The sequence below is a fragment of the Bubalus bubalis genome, chromosome 18 (assembly GCF_019923935.1).
Source record: "Bubalus bubalis isolate 160015118507 breed Murrah chromosome 18, NDDB_SH_1, whole genome shotgun sequence".
NCBI lineage: Eukaryota > Metazoa > Chordata > Mammalia > Artiodactyla > Bovidae > Bubalus > Bubalus bubalis.
The window spans coordinates 63,791,578-63,817,206 of NC_059174.1; the positions used below are offsets into that span (position 1 = coordinate 63,791,578).

Sequence of the window (25,629 nt, forward strand, 5' to 3'; positions counted from 1 at the left end):
TGTGCTAGGAATCCATGGAAGGGTGTGATATAATATGATTTAAAATGTCAAAGATCACTAAAACTATTATTCAAGAAATGATACAGAAGGGGCTATAGATTTGGTGACTTCCCAAGGTGGTGCAGTGGTAAAGAACCCAGCTGCCAATAAGAGACGTGGGTTCCATCCCTGGGTAGGGAAGATCCCCTGGAGGAGGAAATGACAACCCACTCAAGTATTCTTGCCTGGAGAATCCCATAGACAGAGGAGCCTGGCGGGCTACAGTCCAAGGGGGCACGAAGAGTTGGACATGACTGAGCACTTACTGGTCTTCATCACCATAGGCACAGTGGGAGGGTCAGTTAAGTTGCTGCAATGAACCAGGTGAGAAACGATGGAGTCAGGTGGTGACAGTGTATGTGGAAAACAGTGGACAGATTCAATGAATAGTTTAGAGTTGAAGCTGAGAGTCCTCAAGCATGGGTAGGATGAGAGGAGAGGAAACACTTTTGAGCTTTGAACCTGGCCAGTTGAGTGCCCTGTGGTGCACTAAGTAGGATCACGTTTTTGTGTGTGTGTGGAGAAAATCCAAAATTCCGTTTGGTGCATGTTAAGTGTCCAATGACCGAGTTTCTGAGATCAGCACCAGGAGAGACTGGATTACTCAGATATCAGCATTCAAGGACCCTGCGGGTGAGGGTTGGGCGCGGGCTCAAAACTGCTCAAAAAGGACATGCATCCAGCAGGTGGTGCTGGTTCAGTCACTAAGTCATCTCTGATTCTGCAACCCCAGAGACTGCAGCCCACCAGGCTCTTCTGTCCATGGAACTCTCCAGGCAAGGACACTGGAGTAGGTTGCCATTTCCTTCTCCAGGGGATCTTCCCGACCCAGGGATCGAACCCTGGTCTATTGCAATGCAGGCGGATTCTTTATGGCTGAACCACGAGGAAGTTCTGCATCCCGCAGAGGCCAATGGGGAAAGTAGGTTTCCTGCTCTGTCCGTGGTGCTGAAACCCTTCGGGTGGACCTGTCCATGGTGCTGAACCGACTGCGCGTGCGCTGTCTGTAGTACTGAACCTCTAGGCAAACGCTGGAGATTCTCTCCTCCTCCTCCCTCCCTCCCTCCTTCTCTGTCACTTTTCAAAGTACCCATCCTCGTGACCCTGCTGGTGCCTGGAAACAAAGCTCTCTGGGCTCTGGGGAGTATGGAATGAATGCAAAAGAGCGAAAAACAAACGAAGAAACTGCAGAGTCATTTTGGTTCTTAGGACGGCAGGACCTGGCTACTACTTACTGGAATTACTAACACAAAGTTTCCAAAGCATCTGTGAGAGAGAAATGTACAAATGTATAAAAAGGAAAACAAGGGAAAGATGTGCCAGGACTCAGGTTGTTGGTTACGTTAGATTGGGGGCAGCAGGGAAATGAGATGGGGAATGCTCAATGAGTATGTGTGTGTGTGTGTGCGTGCACTCAGTTGCTAAGTCGTGTCTGATTCTTTGTGACCCCATGGACCGTAGCCCGTCAAGCTCCTCTGTTCATGGGATTTCCCAGGCAAGAATACTGGAGTGGGTTACCATTTCCTTCTCCAGGGGATCTTCCAGACCCAGGGATCAAAACCATATCTTCTGCACCACAGATGGATTCTTTACTACTGAGCCATCAGGAAAGCCCCTATATATGTAACTTACTGATGAGGCTTCCTTTTGATCTTGTGAGGTGGGAACTGCAAGAAGGATATTATTGTAATTTATATAAATATATCAAGGCTATATTTTATGCTACCTTGAATTATAAACATTTGAAATCAGGACCCTTTTTAGTGGCACTTTTTGAAATGACAAGAAGCCTTTTGCAATTAAAAAAAAAAAACCTCAAAAATCCATACTTGCAAATGATTGTGTAAACTGTGTTATTCTTGTATCATTTTAGTTGGTGAATAAACGTGCCAACCATCTTTCATTAGGATTAGACTCAAATTATGTGGGATTTGAACTGGGTAAGATTAAAAAAAATTTTTTTTTGCCCATGCCACAGGGCATATGGGATCTTAGTTCCCTGACCATGGATCAAACCCATGCCCCCTGCATTGGAACCATGGAGTCTTAACCACTGGACCATCAGGGAAGACCCGAAAACCTACTAATTTTGTTTAAATGATTAACAAAGTCAAAAAGTTCATGACAGATCATCAAATCTCTCTCTCTTCTTTTTTGACTGCGATATCTTAGTTCCCCAACCAGGGATTGAATCTTTGCCAACTGCAGTGGAAGCATGGACCACCAGGGAAGTCCCAAGATTCTCAAATCTCAGCATGGCAAAACTCAGGGATAAAGTTGGTTTTGCTTGAATTCCAGGTTTACAGGAAGCATTTTCTTATTTGGGGATCAGGAGTAAGGGTGCAAACTAACTTTTCTTCCTGACTATGTCATACCATGACAGGGTGTGAGGAGGTCTGGTTTCTCTGGAGGCCTCTCTCCTTGGCTTGCAGATGGTGGTCCTCTTGCGGCCTCTTCACGTGTCTGTCGCTCTGCCTACGTGTGGCCTCATGTTTCTCTCTCAGAAGGACACAAGTCCTTGTTTTAGCACCCAGCCATATGACCTCATAGAGTCCTATTTATCTTCAATGCAGTCACGTTCTGAAGTCACTGGGTGTTAAGGTCTCAGCATTCAAATTTCAGGGGAACATGTGCAATCTACAACATCCCCAAAAGGCTAGAAACTGAGACTTTTATAACTGTGGCTGCTTTCCCCCTGGTACTAGCGAGCATGAGCACTCGCTTTGCATTTTGGGGTGCAGGGGAGACAGCGACCCCTCCTCCCCCATCCCCACTTCACTTTCCTTCCTTCCTCCTGCTGAGTCAGTCCTGCCAGAGATCGCATTTCCCACTTGCAACCGGGAGGGGGCGTATCCAGAGACTGCTGTATCCAGGAAAGCCTGGTTCTCGGCCGGCTGCCCTTCCCCCAGCCACTGCCTGTATGCCGACCCCCAGCGCATCTCCAGAAGCCGGGGGCTGGAGGTGAGTGGTGGGGGGACTGACTACACGATCTGCCTGGACAGGCCGTCAAATGCAGCTCGAGGGATGGTCATCTTCACTTCGTCCTGGACGTGCCCGGGACAACATCTCCCAGCTGCTACTTAGGTCTGAGGCGAGCCAGCTGTGAACCGCGAGGCATGTGAGGGGCACACTGGGCCGCTTCTCCTCCGGGTGCTGAGACGTGGATCAGACTCACCTCCTCCAGGCTGGAATGCTTGTGGGCTGGCGGCCGGCTCTGACCAGCCCTGCGTCCCCAGGGATGGAGGTCCCAAATGACCACAAGGAGTGGGACTGCGTGGGTGTTTTGGTCTGAAACAGAGGTGAGGAAGCAGAAGAGAGACAGAGTGCGAGGGGAGGGGCTCTGCTGTCTGCAGCTCTGTGTTGCCGGCACCTGCTGCTTAGCTGCGCCCGACTGCCCTATTATCGACTCCGGAGATACCCACTTATTGAGTCGCTCAGTTATGTCCTATTCCTCTGCGACCCCACAGACTGTAGCCCATCAGGCTCCTCTGTCCATGGGGTTCTCCAGGCAAGAATACTGGAGTGGGTTGCCTTTACTTCCTCCAGGGGATCTTCCCAACCCAGGGATTGAATCTGTGTCTCCTAAATTGGCAAGAGGGTTCTTGACCGCTGAGCCAGCTGGGAAGCCCAGAGACACCCATTACCCCCATTTTAAAGTACAGTGAACCGTGGCACAGAGGGCTACAAGGAGCCTGCTGAGTCACGGCTGGTGCTCACCCACCTGTGTCCACCCAGGGCTCACCCATCTATGTCCACCCAGGGCTCACACTTGCCCTGGGGGTCAGGTCACTCTCCTGGCCATACACCACCCCCCAGCCCCGAGCAGGAAACCTGGTCACGTGACATCTGGTCTTGCCGACAGAGACCAAAGTCAGAGCAAAGAGATGTGACCTGGAGCCTCTTGGGCTCCACCCCCATCCCGGGGTCAAGAGAGCCCAGAGGACAGACAGGACTGAGGGCCCTCCCGGTGATTGCAGCAGTGAGAGGGCTTCCCAAAGAAAATGTCAGAACAGACATTTATTGTGCAGCAGAACCCCACGGTCATGACAAAAGTCAGAGGGGCCATCCGACTTTAAATGTTAGCCTCCAGCAGCATGATGACCTTGGGGCTGGCTTCCGTTTCTCCCTGACCGGGACCTGGGTGGAACCGACCCCGGTGGTTTCAGGCCAATCTGGGCAGTCACTCCTATTCATTCCCCTTCCCCAGCTACTATTTCGGGGATGAGGGCGAGACCCAGATCTAAGCCAAGCAGCACATGGCATTCCACTCCTCAGAATAATCGTTTCTGGTGAGTACAACTGGAAGAAACTTAAGTGTTGTTGTTTTGCCAATGACTGGAAGAGGCCTGTCTCCACCTGGATGTTTCTGAGGAAATGTGTCAAGAGGAGCTGTTGGAAACCACATGAAGCCATGAGGGAAGCCAGTCTGAGGACGAGGCCAGTGGATGAAGGGAGTCAGAACAATGGCTCTGATGCATGGCGCCTGGATCAAGCCCACCCTGATGCCCACACCCTGCCAGACATTCAAAAACTATTTGTGTTTATACATGGCTGAGTGGCTGCTCTTTTGACCGGCAACACAAAGTGCACTTACTGATATGTAAAAAGTGAAAGAGAAAGTTCCTCAGTCATGTCCGACTCTTTGCGACCCCATGGACATACAGTCCATGGAATTCTCTAAGCTAGAATTCCGGAGTGGGTAGCCATTTCCCTCTCTTAAGGGATCTTCCCAACCCAGGGATCGAACCCAGGTCTCCCGCATTGCAGGCGGATTCTTTACCAGCTGAGCCACAAGGGAAGCCCAAGAATACTGGAGTGTAGCCTATCCCTTCTCCAGCGGATCTAAGTGTTTGCTTAGAATGGATTATTTATTCTTCATGAATACTGGCATCAGGAAGTGTGGGACATTCAGACACACCAGAACATTTGTGACCAGTAGCACTGAACATTAAAATAACAAAAGTGGTGGAAAAGGCCCTGGTGTTCCCTGGAGGGCTAGTGGTTAGGGCTCTGGGTTTTCACTGCCCTAACCTGGGTTCGGTCTTTGCTTGGGGAACTGAGATCCTGCAAGCCTGCAGCAAAACCAACCAAATAAACAACCCCAAACCAACCAACCAAACAAAAAAGGCCCCAGAAAGAGGAGACTCTGGCGGGGAACTCTATGTGTACACAAAGCTTCAGGTCAAGCTGAGGACATTCCTTGAAGTTTAACTGCAAAAACAACTATGAAAAGAGACTCCAGCGCGCAAGCTTATTGACTCCAGTAAGCATTTAACCCTGAATATTAGGCTGCTGCTACTCGCTCCCCCACCTTCTCCCACAAGCACTGAAACCGACTTTGACAGAACACACGGTCCCTGTTTCTTTCTCGTCTGATGACTGTTTAAAATGACGTTGGACTTAATTCGTGAAAAGTTTTATTAAAAAAAAATTGGAACAGACCACCATGAGAAACTTTGGCATCTGAAGCAGTTACTGTTATTGCTACCTCGAAAAAAAAATTTTCCCCCCTCACTAATAACTTGCCAACTTTTACCGCTTATTAGCTTGGAGTGGGGTGAGGTCTTCCAGAACGGTTTAGCGAGACTGCAGCGGGGCTAGGATGTGGCAAGATGAAGGGTCCCCCTCTAGATCTTAGGGAGCTCACAGACAGTGATCACCTTGTTAGGACTAGACCGTGGTTGTGTGTGCCAAGAGGAGAAAGGTCCCCACTCTCTTATCCAGACACCTCCCCCACGCTCCTCCCCCGTACTATCGGAACGGAGACCGGAGGCTGGAAACGCTCCAGCCCGGCGCTTATTTACTGAGAGCTCGGATCGGAACTCTGGCGCCCTGGGTTCCTGGTGCTCCCCTAGGTTTCCAGCCACATTGAACTTCGCAGCGTTCCCAGTACACTGGGCACGGAGGACCTTGCTTTCTGGTCCGGAGGTGAGGACGCCAGGCCAAGAAGGAGCGCGCGTAAACCGGAAGCCGGTCCTGGACCCCAGCATTCTAAGACTGTGTGGAGCTGCGCCACCCTGGGCCCCCAAGTCATAGCGCCCCCGCTTACAGACGAGGTAAGGACCCGCCCACCTGGTGGAGGTTCAAGCTAAGGACCCCACCCATCTGGCGGAGACGCCGAGGTTAGGACCACGCCCACCTGGTGGAGGCTCCGCGCAGAGGACCCCGCCCATCTGGGGGGAGACTCCGAGCCTAGGACCCCGTTCACCTGGTGCAGACTGGGGGGAGGGGGGGCCCAGCCTCCCTAGACGTGGACCCTCAGGTGCCGCGTGAGGTTGGTGTTCCGACTGAAGGTCTTCCCGCACTCGCCGCACGCGTAGGGCTTCTCCCCGGTGTGGATCCTCTGGTGCACGGTGAGCGAGGAGTTCTTGATGAAGGCCTTGCCGCACTGCGCGCATCGGTAGGGCTTCTCGCCCGTGTGGATGCGCTGGTGCTCGATGAGGTAGGCGCTCTGGCCGAAGGCCTTCCCGCACTCGCCGCAGGCGTAGGGCTTCTCTCCGGTGTGGCCCACCTGGTGCACCACCAGCGACGAGCGGCCCGTGAAGTGCTTCTTGCAGACGGGGCAGGCGTAGGGCTTCTCGCCGGTGTGCAGGCGCTGGTGCTGCGTCAGGGCCGAGTTCTTGCTGAAGGCCTTGCCGCAGCGGCCGCACTCGAAGGGCTTCACGCCGATGTGCAGCCGCTGGTGCTGGATCAGGTAGGAGCTCTGGCTGAAGGCCTTGCCGCACTCGCCGCACGCGTACGGCTTCTCGCCCGTGTGGTTGCGCCGGTGCAGCGTCAGCGACGAGCTCTTGTTGAAGGCGCGGCCGCAGTCCCCGCAGGCGTAGGGCTTCTCGCCCGTGTGCGTGCGCCGGTGCTCCGTCAGGTGCATGCGCTGGCTGAAGGCGCGCCCGCACTCCCCGCACGCGTATGGCTTCTCGCCGGTGTGCGTGCGCCGGTGCACCACCAAGTGCATGCTCTGGCTGAAGGCCTTGCCGCAGTCTCCGCACGCGAACGGCTTCTCGCCCGTGTGGACCCGCTCGTGCTGGGCGAGGGACGAGGTCTTCCGGAAGGTCTTGCCGCAGGCGCCGCACGCGTAGGGCTTCTCGCCGGTGTGCGTGCGCTGGTGCACCGTCAGGTTCATGCGCTGGCTGAAGGCCTTGCCGCAGTCCCCGCAGGCGTACGGCTTCTCGCCCGTGTGCACGCGCCGGTGGATAGTCAGCGACGAGCGCTCCAGGAACTGCTTCCCGCACGCGTCGCACCGGAAGGGCTTCTCGCCGGTGTGGATGCGCTGGTGCTTCGTCAGCGACGAGCTGCGGCCGAAAGCCTTGCCGCACTCGCTGCAGCCGTAGGCGCTCTTCTCCGCGTCCGGCCTGGAGGGGTTCCCGAGGTCCGAGTGACCTGCGAGGCCTTTTCCCCGCATGGCCGACCCGGGGGGCGCTGGGGGGCACTCGGGGGCCGACTCCCGGGAGGTTCCCCGCCGTCCCTGACGGGTGCGAGCGCTCCCCCGCGGCGGGTCCACGCGGTCACCCTGCATGCGCGCTCCGCCCAGGGTGGTACCCCCGGCCCCGTGCCTCGCGGGCCCTTCTGAGGATGGTCCGTCTTCCGAAATCTCCTCCTTCGGGCCCGCTTCTTTCACTGCGGGCCGAGTGTCCACGTCTGGAGGGGGAGGAGGAACAGAGGAGGAAACGCGCGGGGTTAGTGCTGGAAGGAAGGGATTTCCCAAGCCCGGGGATAGATAAACCGTGGGGCACAGACGGAGACTCTAAAAGCAATGCGCTGGCGGCACACGCGGCTCGAGCGGGCAGAACCGACCGAGGAGGGGAGCTGACAATAAGGGGTGTCCCTTTGGGAGCTCGTTGGAGGGCAGGGGGCGGGCCAGGAGGCTCGCAAACCGGAGTAAGCGGTTACTGCAGGCTCCATCCGGAACATCCCCTACGGGTTAGGCTTCTGGGAGTATCAGCTTTTATTAGAAAGGATATCAAAACAGCTGCGGTTGGTGGCGTGTGAAGGTTACCCCGTCTTCCAGCTCCATCCCTCCCCACCCCGCCCGGCGGCCATCCTCAGATGCCCAGTTCTGGGGCGCAGGTACCCCCGTGGGCTGGCTCCAGACCTCTTCTTTTCACACATCCATCCTTCCTTGCGAATCACGGCCAATGGGAGTCTCCAACCCCCTCCTACAGGTATCCCGTTCATTTCTATTTCCAGTCTGAGTTCTGTTAGTGGGAGCTGTGTATCCTAGAGCTAATGGCTCCATTCCTGACATTTAAAAACTGAGATCTTACACAACGTCATGAAAAGTGTGAGGATACAGTCACTAAAAGCCCTTATTTCTATGAGGCAATAAAAAGCATATAAATCCCCAACTGGCTTCACCAGCACTGGAATCTGAGGACCCCTCAGTTAAGTGATGCCAGACCTTCATGGTCTGGACTTAAGTAGCTTCTTCTTTTTAAAAAATGCACTTATTTTTAATTGGAGGTTAACTGCTTTACAATATTGTGTTGGTTCAGTATCTTCTGTATGCTGATGCTCTCAAGCCTATGTGCCACCCCTCTCCCCAAACTCTTTAGAGTCCCTTGGACTTCAAGGAGATCAAACCAGTCAATCCTAATGGGAATCAACTGTGAATATTCATTGAAAGGATTGATGCTGAAACTGAAGCTCTAATACTTTGGCCACCTGATGCGAAAAGCCAAATCAATGGAAAAGACCCTGATGCTGGTAAAGATTGGGGGCAGGAGGAGAAGGGGATGACAGAGGATGAGATGGTTGGATGGCATCACCAACTCTATGGACATGAGTTTGAGCAAACTCCGAGAGACAGTGAAGGACAGGGAAGCCTGGTGTCCTGTGGTCCATGGGGTTGCAAAGAGTCAAATAAAACGTAGCAACTAAACAGCAGCAAGGGACACTGTTCCATGTCAGTGCCTACAAAGAGTGCTCATCTTTGAAGAACATGGTTTCTATCATATGGCCACACCTTGATACGTTAGTCAGTCTTATATAGGTGGGCATTTAGGTCATTTCTACCCCCCGCCCTTGGAAAACTTTGCACACTTAGAGAAAGATTTCTTAAAGGATAGATCTCTAAAAATGGAATAGTTGAAAACTTGGCTGATAATGCCAAGCTGTCCTCCAAAAGAGTTGTCCCAACATACGCCTAAAAGGACAGAGTCCCTTTCTGATAACTTCATAATTCAGGCGATTGTTCTTTACCATCTCTGTGTACCTCATGAGCAAAAACTATTTCTTTGGCTCAGTTTATATTAATAGTTCTTTGACTACTAGTAAGGCTTAAAGGGGCTTCCCTGATGGCTCAGCAGGTAAACAATCCACCTGCAATGCAGAAGACACAGGAGATATGGGTTTGATAACTGGGTTGGGAAGATCCCCTGGAGAAGGAAATGGCAACCACTCCAGTATTCTTGTCTGAAAAATTCCATGGACAGAGGAGCCTGGTGGGCTACAGTCCATGGAATCACAAAGAGTCAGACATGACTGGGCAACTAAGCACAAGGTTTAAAAATCTTTTATGAAGTGCGATCCCATGTATTTCCACATCTATGAATTGCATTCAGCCTTTTTCTTGTTTATTCGTAGGAGCTCTTTATATAATTATAATCCTCTCAAGGTTAGGGTTTCTCTGGTGACTCAGACAGTAATGAATCTCCTAACAATATGTGAGACCCGGGTTCGATCCCTGGGTCGAGAAGAGCCCCTGGAGAAGGGAATGGAAACCCACTCCAGTGTTCTTGCCTGGAGAATCGCATGGACAGAGGAGCCTGGCGGGCTCCAAAGTCAGACAGGATTGAGCTACCATCGCCTTCACTTTGAGCTTCCCTGGTGGCTCAGACGGTAAAGAACCCGCCTGCGATGTGGGAAGACCTGGGTTCAATCCTGGGTTGGGAATATCCCCTGGAGAAGGGATAAGCAACCCACTCCAGTATCCTTGCCTGGAGAATTCCATGGACAGAGGAGCCTGGTGGGCTACAGTCCATGGGGTCACAAAGAGTCGGACACGACTGAGTGACTAACACTTTCACTTTCAATCCTTTGACTGCTATCCATGTAGTAAATATTATTCCCCATTTTGTCATCTGTCAACTTTAGTTTTAGCTTTGAGTAGAGTGATTTCTACGTCATCACATCTGCCCATCTTTTGTCTCTTTGTAGTCCTCATGTGACAGGCTGCTGGCAAGTAACTCAGCGAAGCGGACCCTCACCCAGCGAGCCCAGGTTCTGGAGGTTCTCCAGCATCACATCCCTTCTGGGCAGGCTCCAGCTGGTGCCACTCTTCCTGGGTGAAGTCCACAGTCACATCCCTGAATGTCACTGACTCATGCAAGAGGAAACCCACAACCACTAGCCACAGGGCCCTCCTTACAGAGGTCTGGAGGAATGGATGGAAAAGCGGGAGGGTTTAGGAAAGGCACACGGGATGTATCTGAAGTCATTTCAACAAGGACCTGCCCCTCGGTTTTCTCCATGCCTCATTATTTGGGGATGGCCCTCTGACAGAGAAATAAAACAAATGTGAGGCTGTTTAGAGCAGAAAGTCACAGATTTGAGTGACAGAGAAGGCATCAAAGGGAAAATGATCATAACCCAGTGAATCAACATATTGTTGTGTGTGTTAGTCACTCAGTCGTGTCTGACTCTTTGCGACCCCAAGGGCTGTAGCCCGCCAGGCTCCTCTGTCCATGGAATTCTCCAGGCAAGAATACTGGAGTGGATAGCCATTCCGTTCTCCCAGAGATCTTCCCAAGCCACGGATCAAACCCAGGTCTCCAGCATTGCAGGCAGAGTCTTTACCATCTGAGTCACCAGGGAAGCCCCAGCAAAGGCAGAAAGCTAGATGGAATCCAGTCATTCACCAAGGATGCCTGAGCCTCTACCAAGCTGTAGGCACTGAGCGAGGTGCTGGGAGACAGACATGGTAGGTTTAAGAACTAGTTCCTCACAGGAGCGGCAGGTGAGAACACCGGTAAGTGACCCACAATCTGTCGATACTGTCATGAAGGTACAAACAAAATTCTCCAAGTTTCTGAGCAATGGCTGCTTTAGGGGGCATCTGGGAAGACTTTGGAAAGGTGGCACTGAGTGTAGTCTGTGGGGGAGATTCGGTGGTCAGGGCCTTGGGGGAGATTCTGGAGGGAGGAAGAGCTTGGGCCGGGACCTGAGGCTTAAAAGGCAGATTAGACCCTTGAGGAATGGTGAGAAGTTCATGAGGTGGAAACCTAAGCGCCTTTATGACTGAGCGGACAGCCCTGGGGATGAAACAAATGTGGCTGAGCAGAGCAGACGAGGACGATGACGCTGGTGGAGGTGATGAGAATGGCCATGGTGGTGATGACGACGATGGTTATGGCGTAACGGTGGTAGTGATGATGATGGTGACGCCAGCTGTAGGTCACCGGATCACACGCTTCACTTCATGGGCGGTTGCTATGTGCCACCCCCTCCCTGTACTCACCAGGTACTATTCTAAGTGTTTGTTACAGGGTGAATTATGCTCCCTCCCCTCCAAATCCGTGTGTTGAAGTCTACCCCCAGCACCTGAGAATGGGACCTTCTTTGCAAACAGGGCCATTGGTTAAGATGAGGTCCTACTGGAGTAGGTGGGCCCTAATCTGACTGGTGCCCTTACCAAAAGGGGAAGTGTGGACGCAGGGACACACCCACGTGGAGAACACGGTGTGAAAACTGGAAGTGTGGTGCCACAGCCCGGGAACTACTGGAAGGCGGGAGAAAGGCCTGAAGCCGACCCTCCTCTAGAGCCTTCTGCAGGCGCGTGGCCCCACCAACACCTTCATTTTATTCAATTCTCATCTGTGCATTTGGCTGCACTGGGTCTTCGCGGCAGCACGTGGGTTCTTCATCATGCTGCACGAGTGTCTCTAGCTGTGGTGCCCGGGCTTAGTAGATCCGAGGCGTGTGGGATCTTAGTTCCCCAGCCAGGGATCACACCCGCATCCCCTGCACTGGAAGGTGGACTCTTAACCACTGGACCAGCAGGAAAGTCCCCCAGCACCTTGATTTTGGACTTCCAGCCTCCAGAACTGTGAGAAAACATTTGTTGTTTAAGCTTCCCTCTCCCATGGTAACTTTGCTATGGCAGCCGGAGCAAACCAATACATCTGCCCTGCTCATTACTATTTCCCCAGTGGTTGGTACAATGCCTGGCATATAGTAGGCACTCAATTAATAGTTCTTTTTTAAAAAAAGAATCTGTACTTCTTTATTTATTTGGCTGCGTGGGGTCTTAGCTGTGGCACGCTGGATCTTCAGTCTTTGTTGTGGTGTGTGAGATCTCTAGTTGTGGCATGCAGACTCTTAGCTGAGGCATGTAGGTGCTAGTTCCCTGACCAGGCAATGGACCCAGGCCCCCTGCCTTGGGAATGCAGAGTCTTAGCCAGTGGGCCACCAGGGAAGTCCCTCGATGAATAGTTCTTGAATGGATCTATGGGTAAGGAGGCCATGAGGATTAAATGACTAATCCATGTTTGATGTGCAGCATACAGGAGGTGCTTAATTACCATCAGCTACTGTTACTGCCACCCACTCCACAGGTCCTTGGCTCTCCCGAGCACTCGAAGCCCCTCACCCCGTGGACCCTGAGCTGACTTAACCTCCTGAGAGGAGGCCTCACCTCCTGGCCAGTCCTGTCATGGATCCATGTGCCCACCCAGGGGCTCTGGGCTCATACAGGGCCCCTCTGCCTCGTGGGTCACTCCTACTGGATAAAGAAGCGGTACCAGGCAGTGGCTGAGTGTGGGCTCAGGAGCCTGAAAGCCTGCAATGAAATCCTGGCTCTACGCCTCAACGGCGGTGTTTCCTTGGGCAACTGCCTTAACCTCTCCGAGCTTCATCTGCTGAATGGGCTTCATAATAAGCATGCCCGCCTCTGTAGTTGTCGTGGAGTGGAAAGGGGGGATGCATACTTGGTTCCAGCACAGTATCTGCTGTGGCTGGAGTAAGTTCTCAGTGAATGTCAACTATTAGATTGTATTAGTTTTGACATTTGATTTGTATATTTTATATATGTATTAGTAGTCATAGTTATTATTATTATATGATATTATTATTTGATTCTTTGGCCCATATGTCCTTTGGCCAGTCCTGGTAATAATTCTTTTTAAGAAAACACTTTATGAGGTATGAATGACATAGAAAATCTGTACTTATTTAGTTAATACAACTTGATAAGTTTGGAAAGTGTACACCCATGGAACATCACCACAATTGAGGCCATAAGCTTATCCATCACCTCCAAAAGTTTTCTCCTGCCCCTTGTTTTTTAATGTCCTCAGAGAGTCTTCTCTTAGGATGCCCCATCTCAGTGAACTTGCTCACTATGTAATGCATTTACTGAGCAGCCTCCACGCTTTGTATTTGGGCTGTGGTGCGGGGGTGGAGGTGTCCACTGAATACACGATGGACAGTCCTGGAAGTCTCAGAGCCAACACCGTACAGCAAAGGACGCTGCGGGGCAGACAGCAGGGGCCACGTTCCTCTGGATGGCTGAGGCGACTTCCCTGGAAGTAAAGTGTAGCCCCAAAGGCATCCAACCTGAGTGTTTTGCATGTGCACGTCCAAGGCCACTCATTCTAGTGCTTCATCTGTTTCGGTTTCCTGTCTAACAGCACAAACCAATTTACCACAAGGAAAACCTCCCCAAGTTTCAGAGGTGAAGATAGGCTCTATTTTTGAAAAAATCAGAATTACACTAGATGTGATTAAGGAAAAAAAAAAAAAAGCACTTTAAGAAAAAAGCCCCGCTATACTGAAACAAAAACAGTTGACAAGTCCTTCTAAATTATTAGGTAAAAGAAGAAGTCAAGTCAATAATCACAGACAAGTGAAAAATGAAGACATCATTGTGCAGTTGCTTTGGAAAATACTCTGATAGTTCCTTAGACGGTTAAACAGAGTTACATTACAACCCAGCAATTCCACTCCTAAATATACACCCAAGAGAACTGAGAACATGTGTTCAAACTAATGTGTGAACTGTAGCATTCCTAGTAACCAAAAAGTGGAAACAACCCAAATGCCTATCAACCAATGAATGGATAAATAACACGTGGTCTAACCACACAGTGGAATATTATCCAGCCATTAAAAGGAATGAAGCACTGACATATATTAAAATGTGGATGAATTCAGAGCAAATCCAGAGACAAAAAGTGAATGACTGGTTGCCAGGGGCTGGTCAATGGAGGGAATGGGAGTGAGTGCCAATGGGGACACATTTGCATTTGGGATGATGAAAATGTTCTAAAATTGACTCTGGTGATGGTTGCACAAGTCTGTGAATATACAAGAAACCAACAAAGTGCACTTTTTGTGGTACGTGGGGTGCATATTGGTACAGGTGTATTAAGGCACAACACATCAGAACTTATAGGTAAGCGAACGGACACATTTAGACATTAAAATAAATTCCAGGTGGATTCAGAAGTTCACTGTTAACATCAAAATGATAAACGGGAAAAAAAGAAAATACAAGTGGTGTGTGACCTGTATTGGATGGAGAAACCCTTTCACAGCTTAAAAACAATGGAAGGCACCAGAGGAGGAGAGAGACTCAATTCTGAAAATAAGAAATGCTTTTGGGCACAAAAAATAGAAAATAAGAAATGAAAAGCAAAGCTGGGAAGTATATTTGCCACAAATATTTTCACACACACTTCTTTAAAATCTTCAAGGATACTAGGATTCCTGGAGACTGGGAAAGCACAGGATAGATCATTTAACCCCAAAGAGAAATGGCTAATAAACATTTTTAAAAAATCAAACCTCACTAAGATACACATACTGTTACTCAGAAAAGATCTTGTGACACCATTTCTCATCTATCATGCTCAAAGCTTATATCATTTGTCACTTAAATCCATTTATCCAGACATCCATTTATCACTTACATCCAACTTGCAGTGGCTCTGTGCCTGCCAACGCAGAAAATGAGGGTTCAGTCCCTGGGTTGGGCAGATCCCCTGGAGAAGGCAATGGCAACACACTCCAGTATTCTTGCCTGGAAAATTCCATGAATAGATGAGCCTGGTGGGCTGCAGTCCATGGGGCTGCAGAATCAGACATGGCTGAGCACGCACACAGATGCACAATTAATACCCAACAGCCATTAAAAACTGGAGACAAATAAATACCCAGCAGTGGGGGAACGATTAACTAAGCCACGTACAGCCCCAAGATAAAATTTCTATGGATTCATTAAAACAGATTTTCCCAAAGAGTTTTTAACAATGTAGAGAAACGTTCAGGAAGAAATCTTTGATGAAAAAGCAGGAAAAAAAAATTGCTCAGCTGGGGTGATTCAAATTTTTGGGAAACAATATGTTTCCAGAGAGAGAAAGACACAACATTCGAGGGTGGTTACCTCCTGGGATGAAATCCAGGGTAATTCTGATCCTGTCTGCTATACTCTTCTGGATTTTCTAAGTTGTTTTTTTTTTTTTGGCTCCACCACATGGCATGCAGGATCTTCCCCAACCAGGGATCGAACTCATGTGCCCTGCACTGGGAGCACAGAATTTTAACCACTGGACCACCAGGGAAGTCCTGGATTGTCTAAGCTTTTTATGATGATCATGTATTTCCTAACCTTTGGGGAATTTTCTTTTATGATACATTATTTACAGCATTGAAAAACAATTTTTAAGAAGTCAAATCCACCAATACCAGATGGACCTGAGATGCACTGATTATGCACCCAAACAAGTGATATTTGTAAAGTTTTCAAAGGCTGGGGAAATCATTACTGATTAAAGTGGGATGAAAAAAAACAAAGCTCCAAGATAAAAACAGCAGAGCCAATTCTGGGTCAATTTTAAAAACTAATCATCAGAGAAGACAATAAATGATACACAAATAATCCACATAGTTATCTCTGGGTACAGGCACCATGGTGAATATACTGTTTCACCTACAGGTTACTGGATTTTTCGTATTTTCTATAAAGAGTATTTACATATTTTTATATTGAGATATTTCTGGAATAAAAGCAAGTTTAGTGAAAAGTTCAATATACAGCCATATATGTACCACCCGTTAAAATATCAGGAAACTTTATACTGAGAGTGGGGACGCCCGCCTGTGTGCAGCACCCAGAGTGTCCTCCCTTCCTGGGGGGTGACTGCTGGCTGAAAGGTGTGGGTCTTGTTCCAGAGAGCCTTGTACACATTTAAACATTCCCTTTCCAGGTGCCCTCCTGCATCTCCTGAGGGCCCCCAGGGCAGAATCGGTCACTCCCCAGCTGTCCTGACCTCCTTGGTTGGCCAAAGCCAGTGTCAGGGGCAGGCAAGAGGCTTCGGGGTTTGAAAGGGGCAGAGTGGATGGAAGAATCACCCCTGAGCACCAGGTGGGCAGAGCCCCCAGGAGGTGGGGACATAGGCCCTGGGCAGGTGTGGGGGTCAGAGGGTCATCCCTGGGCAGAAGCCCAAACCTGTGGGCTGAGCCTCTGGAAAGGAGAGGCAGGCAGCAGGACTCACCAGGGCCTCATCAGTCAGCAGCTGGGTGGCCACCCCTCCACTGCCCACAGTGACCGAACGGCAGGCTGTGGTCTGGGGAGAGAAAGGGAGGCACGGTGAGAGGCCAGGCCTAGGTCCGCCTCACGGTGCAGACAGGACACACACACACGTGCCCCCAGGGAGGCAGGAGGGAGGGACACACACACACACACGTTAATAGCAAATACTGGACCAACATCTCTCACTTAATCCTCCTAATACCCCTGAAAGGTGGGCACTATTTCCACCCACCCCATTTCACCATATGATATCTATACGTGGAATCTAAAATACGACAGAAGTGCACGTATCGACGAAACAGACTCACGGAGCAGACTTGCGGTTGCAAGGAGGAGCAAGGGCATCAGGGAAGGATGGACTGGGAGTCTGGGGTTAGCAGATGCAAACTATTTATAGAATGGAGAAACAGCATGGTCCCCCTGTACAGCACAGGGAATTACATTCAATATCCTGTGACAAACCATAATGGAAAAGGGTAGGAAAAAGCACATAAATGCGTAACTAAATTGCTTTGCTGTACAGCAGAAATTAACACAACATTGTAAATCCACTGTACTTCAATAAAAAAGAGAACATTATCAATTTAAATGTTGGTCCCCATAAATTTTAAACAGTGAAACTTAAAATAAAAAAGCAATATAATTATTTTTTAAAAAGGAGCCCCACTGTACATCACAAAGGATCAAAAACACGCAGGCTGGTGTCTTCCACAAACCTCAGCGCACCATGCCTTGCACACACAAATGCCTGAGCAAGCCCTCAGCAAAAACGTCCTCTAGCTTAAAATTCTTCCATGGCTTCCCACAGGCATTAGAAATCAGGAGTCTTCACCACTGCCCACGTGGCCCTTATGGTCTGCCCTGAGGACCTTCCCTCTCCCACTCTGCTCCCCTGGAAACACTTGGCCTCAGGTGCACTGGCCTTCGCAGCTGCTGTTCCCTCTGTCAGAAATGCTCTTCCCTTGGCTGGCTCCTTCTCACCGTCAATTCAAATGTCACCTCGTGGAGAAGTTTCCCATTCCCAGGGCCTCAAGCTCAAGCATTAATAGCAACCACCCCTCACCCTCTGCCATCTTCTTATAGCCCGCATCATTGCTGACAACTGTCTCTTTAAAAAGTTATTTTCAAGCTTGTCATCTGTCTTCCCTCCCCAAGAATGAAAGCCCTGGGGATGCAGAAATGATCATATGTGGATTGTGATTCTGGCATCCAGCTTGTTGTTGTTTAGTTGCTAAGTCACGTCTGACTCTTTGCAACCCCTTGGAAAAGTGACAGATGAGACAGGTGGACACCTGGATGACACTCTCACAAAGACACCATGGACAGAAATAAAGGCAGACACACAACTAAGGATGTGGACACGGGTGGTCACCAGGGATGTTCCCACAGGGACAGGCAAAGACTAGACAAAGGGGACACCCTCACAGACCAAGACAGGCGCACACACACACACACACACACACGCAGACAGGGATTCGCCTCCTTTCGCATCCCATCACATTAGGTTGGTAACGGCTTCCTGACTCCAGGCTTCTTCCCCGCCTCTCGCTGAGCCGGCACGCCCCTCCCCGGAGCCCTCACACCTTCCCCTCAGTCCACCGGCCCTCACCCAGCCCGCCCGCTCTCCCTCAGCCCGCAGTTCCCAACTGGGCCCTCCCGCCCCTCCCCTGGACCCTCACACCCTTGCCCTCAGCGCTCCCCTTCAGCCCTCAATTCCCACTGGGACCCTGGCGCCCCTCCCGTCACGCCCCTCCCTTCAGTCCGCACACCTCTTCTCGGGACCGACCCCGCCCACAGCCCCTCTCCTCCCGCCCCTGCCCCGGCCACCGCCGGACTCACCCACGCAGCTCGGTCTAGACAATGATCACCGCGCTAGGCGCTCCAGGCCGCGCCGCGCCTGCGCGGTCGGCCCGACCACACTTCCCAGAAGCCCGCGCGCGGAGCGGAACCCACCGGAGACCCGACCGCGCCCCTCCACTCCCAGAGGCCCGCGCGGCACCGGAGCCGCGGCCAAGGGAAGTTGGATAGGAAGAGGGGAGGAATCGAGGGCTGGGAAGAGAGAAGGAAAACGGAGACTGGAGGAAGAGAGATGGGGGAGGGGAGGGCAGAAGAGTGGAGAGGAGAGGGTTTGCTTAGAGAGGAAGAAGGGGGAAGGAGAGAAAATTCCAGAAAGAAGGGTGCCATGTCCACCCATCTCCTGGGCTGGACTGAGGGATGGTTCTGGGCAGCTTACTTCAGCGTGATGTTATACAAAATAGCTGAATTATAGAAAATTTGTGAAACATACAGAGATGCAAAGTAACAAATGATCATAAGAAAAACACAGTATTCGCCCTTTTATTATGGCTTCCCTTATAGCTCAGTTGGTAAAGAAGCCACCTGAAATGCAGGAGACCCCCCCCAGGTTCGATTCCTGGGTCAGGAAGATCTGCTGGAGAACTGGAGTGGGTACTCCAGTATTCTTGGTCTTCCCTTATGGCTCAGCTGGTAAGGAATCTGCAATGCGGGATACCTGGGTTCGATCCCTGAAGATCGAACTGGTTGGGAAGATCCCCTGGAGAAGGGAAAGGCTACCCACTCGAGTATTCTGGCCTGGAGAAGTCCATGAACTGTATATGTATAGTCCATGGAGTCGCAGAGAGTCAGATATGACTGAGCAACTTAACTTATATGCCAGCTCCTGTTGTTGGCGTTTTTATGACTTAAGAACGTGTTTAATCCTCACAACCAAGCTTCCAGGTGAGACAGTGGTGCAGACAAGAGAGGCGGCACAGGAGGACCATGGAGGGGCCGGGGTGGGAACCAGGCCTCCCGGCTGGGCCTCTTAAACCACAAATCACAAAGCCAAGCACAAAAGCATTTGCTGAAATGTCTGGGTGGCCACAGAAATGTGAAGGGTCAGCTAGTCTTAGGTAGTCATTAATGACTTCCATTGAATATTTTGACAAATGTAGATATACACACGCAGCTGTAAAAAAAAATAAATAAATAAAGTAACAGAAATCATAGAGACCCAGTGTACCGTTTATCTGGTTCCTGTAAGGATGACATCTGTTGTTACCTAACCAGGTTCATTTGCCCAAGGTACAGCAAGAAAGACAAGGTTTGCAACAAGGAAAAGGTTTATTCCTAGGCAGCCAAGCAAGGAGGTGGTAGAACAGCTCATCTGCCTCCCTGAGGGGAGGGGCTGGAGATATTTTGGGTTAAAGAAGCGGAATGGTCTTAGGCATGGGGGAAGGTACTGGAGGTGGGGGAAAGTGAGACAATCTGTGTTCTGTGCAGGCCTGTCTGAGTTACATGCTTCCTCATGTACTCAACTGTAACACAGGGTATGGCCAGCTACTCAAAGGAAAAGGAGATTGCAGTCAAAAGAAGAAGGCAAGGAAAACTGGGCAGAGAAAAACAGAAAAACATGTATTTAGGGGTTTATTTTTGATATTATGAGTTCACACTAGTTTACATGTCTGAAAAAATGCTTTTCATTTAATATAGCACAACTATCTTTTATGGCTATATACACATTTTTTTCAACAGTTGCATATAATTCTATTGAATGAATTCAGCGTAATTAACTTGCCCATGACCGTAAATTGCTAAGAGTTTATCATTAAAAATTTTTCCCATTATACATTTACCTACCTTTGTACACTTTGGTTCTGAGGAATATTGATTCAAATGGTCTATATCTATATAGCAATTTATATAATGGGAAATGGATTTGCCTTGTTTTTCACACATTCACCAAAACTGGATTATTATCACTCTTCTATGGTTTAAATCAATCTATTGGGGAGAAAAAGTAGATTATATTATCACTTTATTTTGCATTGCCTTGATTACTAATGATAGTGGGTAATCTTTTGCTGTTTTTATTTCATTTTCTTTTAAGTGGCCATTGTTGTTCAGTTGCTAGGTCAGGTCTGCCTCTGCTACCCCATGGTCTGTAGCCTGCCAGGCTCTTGTCCATGGGATTTCCCAGGCAGGAATACTGGTGTGGCTTGCTGTTAGCACTGTCCATTTGTCTGAGTTGCAGGTGTTACTATTACTGATTTGTAACGGTACTTTTAATATCAGGGAGTATTGCCCTTTGTCATATTTGTTGCAAACGTTTTTCTTCAGTCTTTCATTTATCTCTTAACTGATGGTTTCACACAGAAATGTTACTCAGTTTAATGTCACCTCCTGCGTTTTGTGTACTGCTTAAGAAAGTGTGCCTCAAGCCAAGGTTACAGAAATGTTCTGTTTGTCTTGTACTTTAGTATTGTACATTTAGCGCTCTAATCTGTCAGAACTTCATCAGGGGCAAAGCATACATCTACGTCTTTCTAGAGAGCTAACTGTCCCAAGGCCATCCGATCAATCTGCCTTCGCCCCACTGAAATGAAAAATCCCTTTTATCATATATAAGGGCAATCAAAACTTTCCACATGCTCTTGACAAGACCACCTATCTCCAAGCCGCTATGCCAAAGTAAAGAGGAAGCCCCAAACGCTATTTTCCAGTGGTTGTGTCCTCCGGATACGAACTCCCCTCACATGGCCTTAGGCAGAAGCCAAGAGGAAACCAGAGAGCTCTGGATGCTCCAGGTACCTCCAGGTGTATGAAGTGCTCCAGGTATAAGTGTTCTCCACCAGGAGTAAGAGTATCTACTAAAGGGCAGGGGATCTCTGTTTAGGTGATGAAAATATTCTAAAATTAACTGTGGTGATGGCTACACAACCCTGAACATACGAAAAGTCACTGAATTTTATATATATGGCTTCCTAAGTGGTTCAGTAGTAAAGAATCCTCTTGCTAACATAGGAGAAACAAGAGACTCGGTTTCCATCCCTGGGTCAGGAAGGAACACTGAAGGAGGAAATGGGAACCCACTCCAGTATTCTTGCCTGGAATATTCCATGGAAAGAGGAGCCTGATAGGCTACAGTCCGGGGCATCACAGAGTCAGACACTACTGAGCAGACACACACACACACACACAAACACACCTCTCAGCAGTGAAAGTGCTGAGTCCTAACCACTGGCTGCCAGGGAATTCCTTGAATCATGTACTTTAAATGGGCGAGTTATAGCTCAGTAAGACTGCTGCCAAAACAAAACGAAAACATTTGATCCCTGGTCAGGGAACTAGATCCCTGATGCTGCAACTAAGGATTCTGCATGCTGTAACTAAGACCCAGCACAGCCAAATATATATAAAGGAAAAAAAAACAAAAACAAAAATCTCTGACAGCCTCTAAATCACAATTCACAAAGGGTGAAAAGAACTCTCATGAACCTTGTTAAACCATCAGTTCTCCCTGAAACACTCAAAGCATCATAATTATCCACTTTGAGACTATCACAATTATTCTCATTATGTCCTTTTTGGCTGACAGTTTTTTCTAGTTCTTCCCTCACCCCTTGGCTCTAATGCCCGTATGTTCTGGGGGTGTAAGGCATCCCCTGCCAGCACCCTGGATCCCCCTGGATCCCTCTTAGATTGTTTCACATCATGATACATGTCACATACTTACTATATAGTGTTGCATTTCAAATTTTAGTTTGTCTTTTCCCACTAGATCTGCAAGAGCAAGCTTTTTTTTTGGTACATTTCACACCTTGCTGCATCCCCAGTACCTAAAACAGTGCCTGGAACATTAGTAAATGTTCCACTAATCTTAATTTAATGAGTATTACAGTGCTATCCTCCTTGTTATATCACAATACCATATAGGTGCTCAAAATGAGCTTGTCAACTTACACATGGGGACTTCTACTGGAGGACCAGTGGATTCAGGTATTTAACTTGGGAAGAAATGTCTTTGCCAGACTGAGTATGTCTATACAGAGACATGTCTAGCTTTTCATTTCCTCTGCTTTTTAAAAAAAAAAAAAAACTTGTTTTAACATCTACATTCAAAAGCCAACTGCAATCTGTATGTTTTCCTGTTTTGGTATTTGTCTTGTCCGTCTCACAGAACAAGATGGGAAGCTTTACTGTATTTATTTTATATGCTAGAACAATTCAGTATCACAGGAATTGTCTGTGGTACTTTTCCACAGTTGAAAGTGTTGAACTATCTTTTGTAGTTTATTTCATGGCTATTAACCTACTCAAGTTTTCTAGCTGGTTCATTTTAGTTTATTTTTAATACTCTCCCCTGGCAAGTCCCACATTCTACCAAATGCTTTTGTTCTAACTGGCCTAGTCTCACTTCTAAGTGCCAGGTGAGGTGAGATTTCCTCATCAATGATGCTATATGTCTCCTTTTTTTTAAAGCCTTATTCTGCTAAACGTTGTTGTTTAGTCACTATGTAGTGTCTGACTCTTTTGCGACTGCATGGACTGTATCCCACAAGGCTCCTCTGTCCATGGAATTTCCCAGGCAAGAATATGGATTGGGTTGCCATTTCCTCCTCCAGTAGATGTCTTTTTATGCATACAGAGGGAAGAGCAAGCCACCATGTTACCCTGGATATCATAGAATCTTTCAATTCTGAATGTGTTCATCTTTCCAACCTACAAGGAGAGTAAAGAGTTCTCTGTCTACTCTAAAATTTTGGGCTTCTTAGTCTTGACCTACTGGCTCATTATACTTGTAGCTTAACATCACTGTAAGGAAAATTCTACCTTAATGGCACTAATTATAAGTCTATGATAGCATGCTAAATGCTTTAAGTGGATTACCTATTTTTTTCAAAATAAGTGTTTTAAATGGAAAAGTAACATGAATAAACTCTTTATTTTTAAAAGATTCAGTTGGCTATAGTGTTAAAAATACACCTGAGGGGAGCAAGAAGAAATATGGTTGTAATGCTATGCAGAAATCCAAATGAGATGGCTGCAATCTTGGACTGGGATAATGACATGCTGAGCTAGAAAAAAAGTGATAGATTCTAGAAGTGTTTAGAAGATTGAAACTAGAGGACGTGGTGGTAGGAAGAGGAGGGAATCACCGAGGATGACCCTCCAGTATGAATTTGCTGATGGTGAGCAAGACGTACAGTCTGCCTAAACGCTTTTCCACATGCTTTACACTCATACGGCCTTTCTCCAGTATGAATTCTCCTGTGCAGTGTCAGATGGGCAATCTGGCTGAAGGCCTTGTTGCATTCCTTATACTCATAAGGTTTCTCTCCTGTGTGGATTCTCTGATGCAGAGTAAGGGATTTACGATGACTAAAGGCTTTTCCACAGATGTTGCATTTGTAAGTTTTTTCCACCCATGTGACAGCTTTGGCGACCAATCAGGGATGCCCTCTGTCTGAACGCCTTCCCACATCCGAGACACGTGTAGGGTCTTTTGCCAGTGTGAAGTCTCTGATGTTGAGCAAGATAGGAGCCATCACTGAAGGCCTTCCCACTTTGAAAACATTCATAAGGCTTCTCACCAGTGTGAACTCTCTGGTGCTGAATAAGGTGAGCAATCTGACTGAAGGCCTTACCACATTCCTTACATTCATGTGGTTTCTCTCCAGTGTGTATCTTCTGATGCTATGCAAGATGAGCATTCTGGCTGAAGGTTTTGCTGAATTCCTTACATTAGTAAGGTTTCTCCCCAGTATGAATTCTCTGATGGTGGGCGAGGTGCGTGCTCTGCCGAAAAGCTTTCCCACATTCCTTACATTCATAGGGTTTCTCTCCAGTATGGACTCTCTGATGAAGAGTGAGTGAGCCACGATGGCTAAAGGCTTTCTCACAGATACTACATTCATAGGGTTTCTCTCCTGTATGAATTCTCTGATGGACGGTCAGGGAGGAGCCATGGCTAAAAGCCTTTCCACACACATTACATTTATAGGGTCTCTCTCCAGTATGAATTCTCTTATGCTGAATAAGTCCTATGTGATCGGTGAAGGCTTTCCCACAGTCAATACAATCAAAGGGCTTTTCTCCAGTGTGACAATACCTTCGATGACGTATAAGAGAAGCGTTCTGCTGGAAGGCTTTCCTACAGTCAATGCATTTGTAGGGTCTCTTTCCAGTGTGAATCCTTCGATGATGAGCCAGGGATGAACAATAACTAAAGGCCTTCCCACATTCGATACATTCATAGGGTTTCTCTCCAGTGTGAACTCTCTGGTGTTGGACAAGATATGCAAGCTGGCTGAAGGCTTTGTTACATTGCTTACACGGATAAGGTTTTTCTCCAGTATGAACTCTCTGATGTTGGATGAGATGAGCATTCTGGCTGAATGCTTTTCCACACTCAGTACATTTGAAGGGTTTTTCTCCTGTGTGGATTCTCTGATGTTGAGCAAGGTGGGCACTCTGGCTAAAGGCTTTTCTGCATTCGAGACATTCATAGGGTTTCTCTCCAGTATGAATTCTCTGATGAAGAGTAAGAGTTGAGATTTTGCTGAAAGTTTTCTCACAGTCGTGACATTTCAAAAGTTTCTTTTCTCCATAGACCTGCTTGTCTTTTTTCACAAAGGAATGTGTCTTTAAGCTTTTCTTATCTGTGTCAAAATTATATATTCTCTCTTTGATGGGAAATACCTGTTTTATATACCATAATGTATTCAGATGAAAAATTGTCCCAGATTTGTTAAAGTGGTCGCCTTTCTCAATAAGGGTATCTATGTGACTGACTGTCTCTTGCCTAAAATGTGTCTTTGGACTTACCAGCTCCCTCTCAAACAGGTCTTCATACTTCCAGTTTTCCCCTAATGTGGAACATTCAAGGCCATAGCTTGTAAGTCTTTCCATTATCATTGCCTGAGATAATTTTTCCTCATAGATGTCCTGGTTTAGAGATAATTCCTTTTTCATCCACACATACTCCAAGTCTGAAAGATATTAAGAAAGCAAATGTCTCCTTTATTTAATGCTAGAAGAACAGACACTTACAAAACAAAACCATGTGAATCACAACAGTTGCTGAAGCCTATAAAGGGACATGTTTTTGACAGTTCTTCAAGTTAAGTGATGTGACCATCTTTGCATTTCTAGAAATGGCTATGGTATATTATTTCAACATGACTTTTTATTTAAGATATTGTACCAATATTTATTATTGCATTAATAATTCCCTTTTTTGAGATGCTATTTTGGTATCAAATGTTACACTATCTTCACAATAA

At 48.2% G+C, this 25,629-nt stretch overlaps 2 protein-coding genes across 9 annotated transcripts in view; both read right to left on the reverse strand.

The window, feature by feature from the left end:
* Positions 1 to 6,143: 6,143 nt before the first annotated feature.
* On the reverse strand, positions 6,144 to 25,238 carry ZNF71 (zinc finger protein 71). Of its 8 annotated transcripts, none has more exons than XM_044931714.2 (6): positions 18,404 to 18,883; positions 16,873 to 16,984; positions 16,527 to 16,598; positions 15,416 to 15,555; positions 14,943 to 15,052; positions 6,144 to 7,674 (listed from the first exon to the last, which is right to left on the reverse strand). In XM_044931714.2, exons 4-6 carry the CDS (start codon positions 15,505 to 15,507, stop codon positions 6,284 to 6,286), a joined length of 1,593 nt encoding a protein of 530 aa, XP_044787649.2. In that variant the 5' UTR covers positions 15,508 to 15,555; positions 16,527 to 16,598; positions 16,873 to 16,984; positions 18,404 to 18,883; the 3' UTR covers positions 6,144 to 6,283. The 8 variants fall into 8 exon arrangements, with proteins under 8 accessions (XP_044787649.2, XP_044787650.2, XP_044787648.2 ...); XM_044931715.2 differs by having other exon boundaries at positions 16,873 to 17,015; XM_044931713.2 differs by lacking the exon at positions 16,873 to 16,984.
* The window catches only part of LOC102408184 (zinc finger protein 470), a 51,998-nt gene continuing 48,009 nt past the window's right edge, over positions 21,641 to 25,629 (reverse strand). The window contains exon 6 of the mRNA XM_045163366.1: positions 21,641 to 25,335. Within this exon, the coding sequence (XP_045019301.1) occupies positions 24,089 to 25,335 (1,247 nt within the window). The 3' untranslated portion in view covers positions 21,641 to 24,088. The remainder of the gene's footprint in view (positions 25,336 to 25,629) is intronic.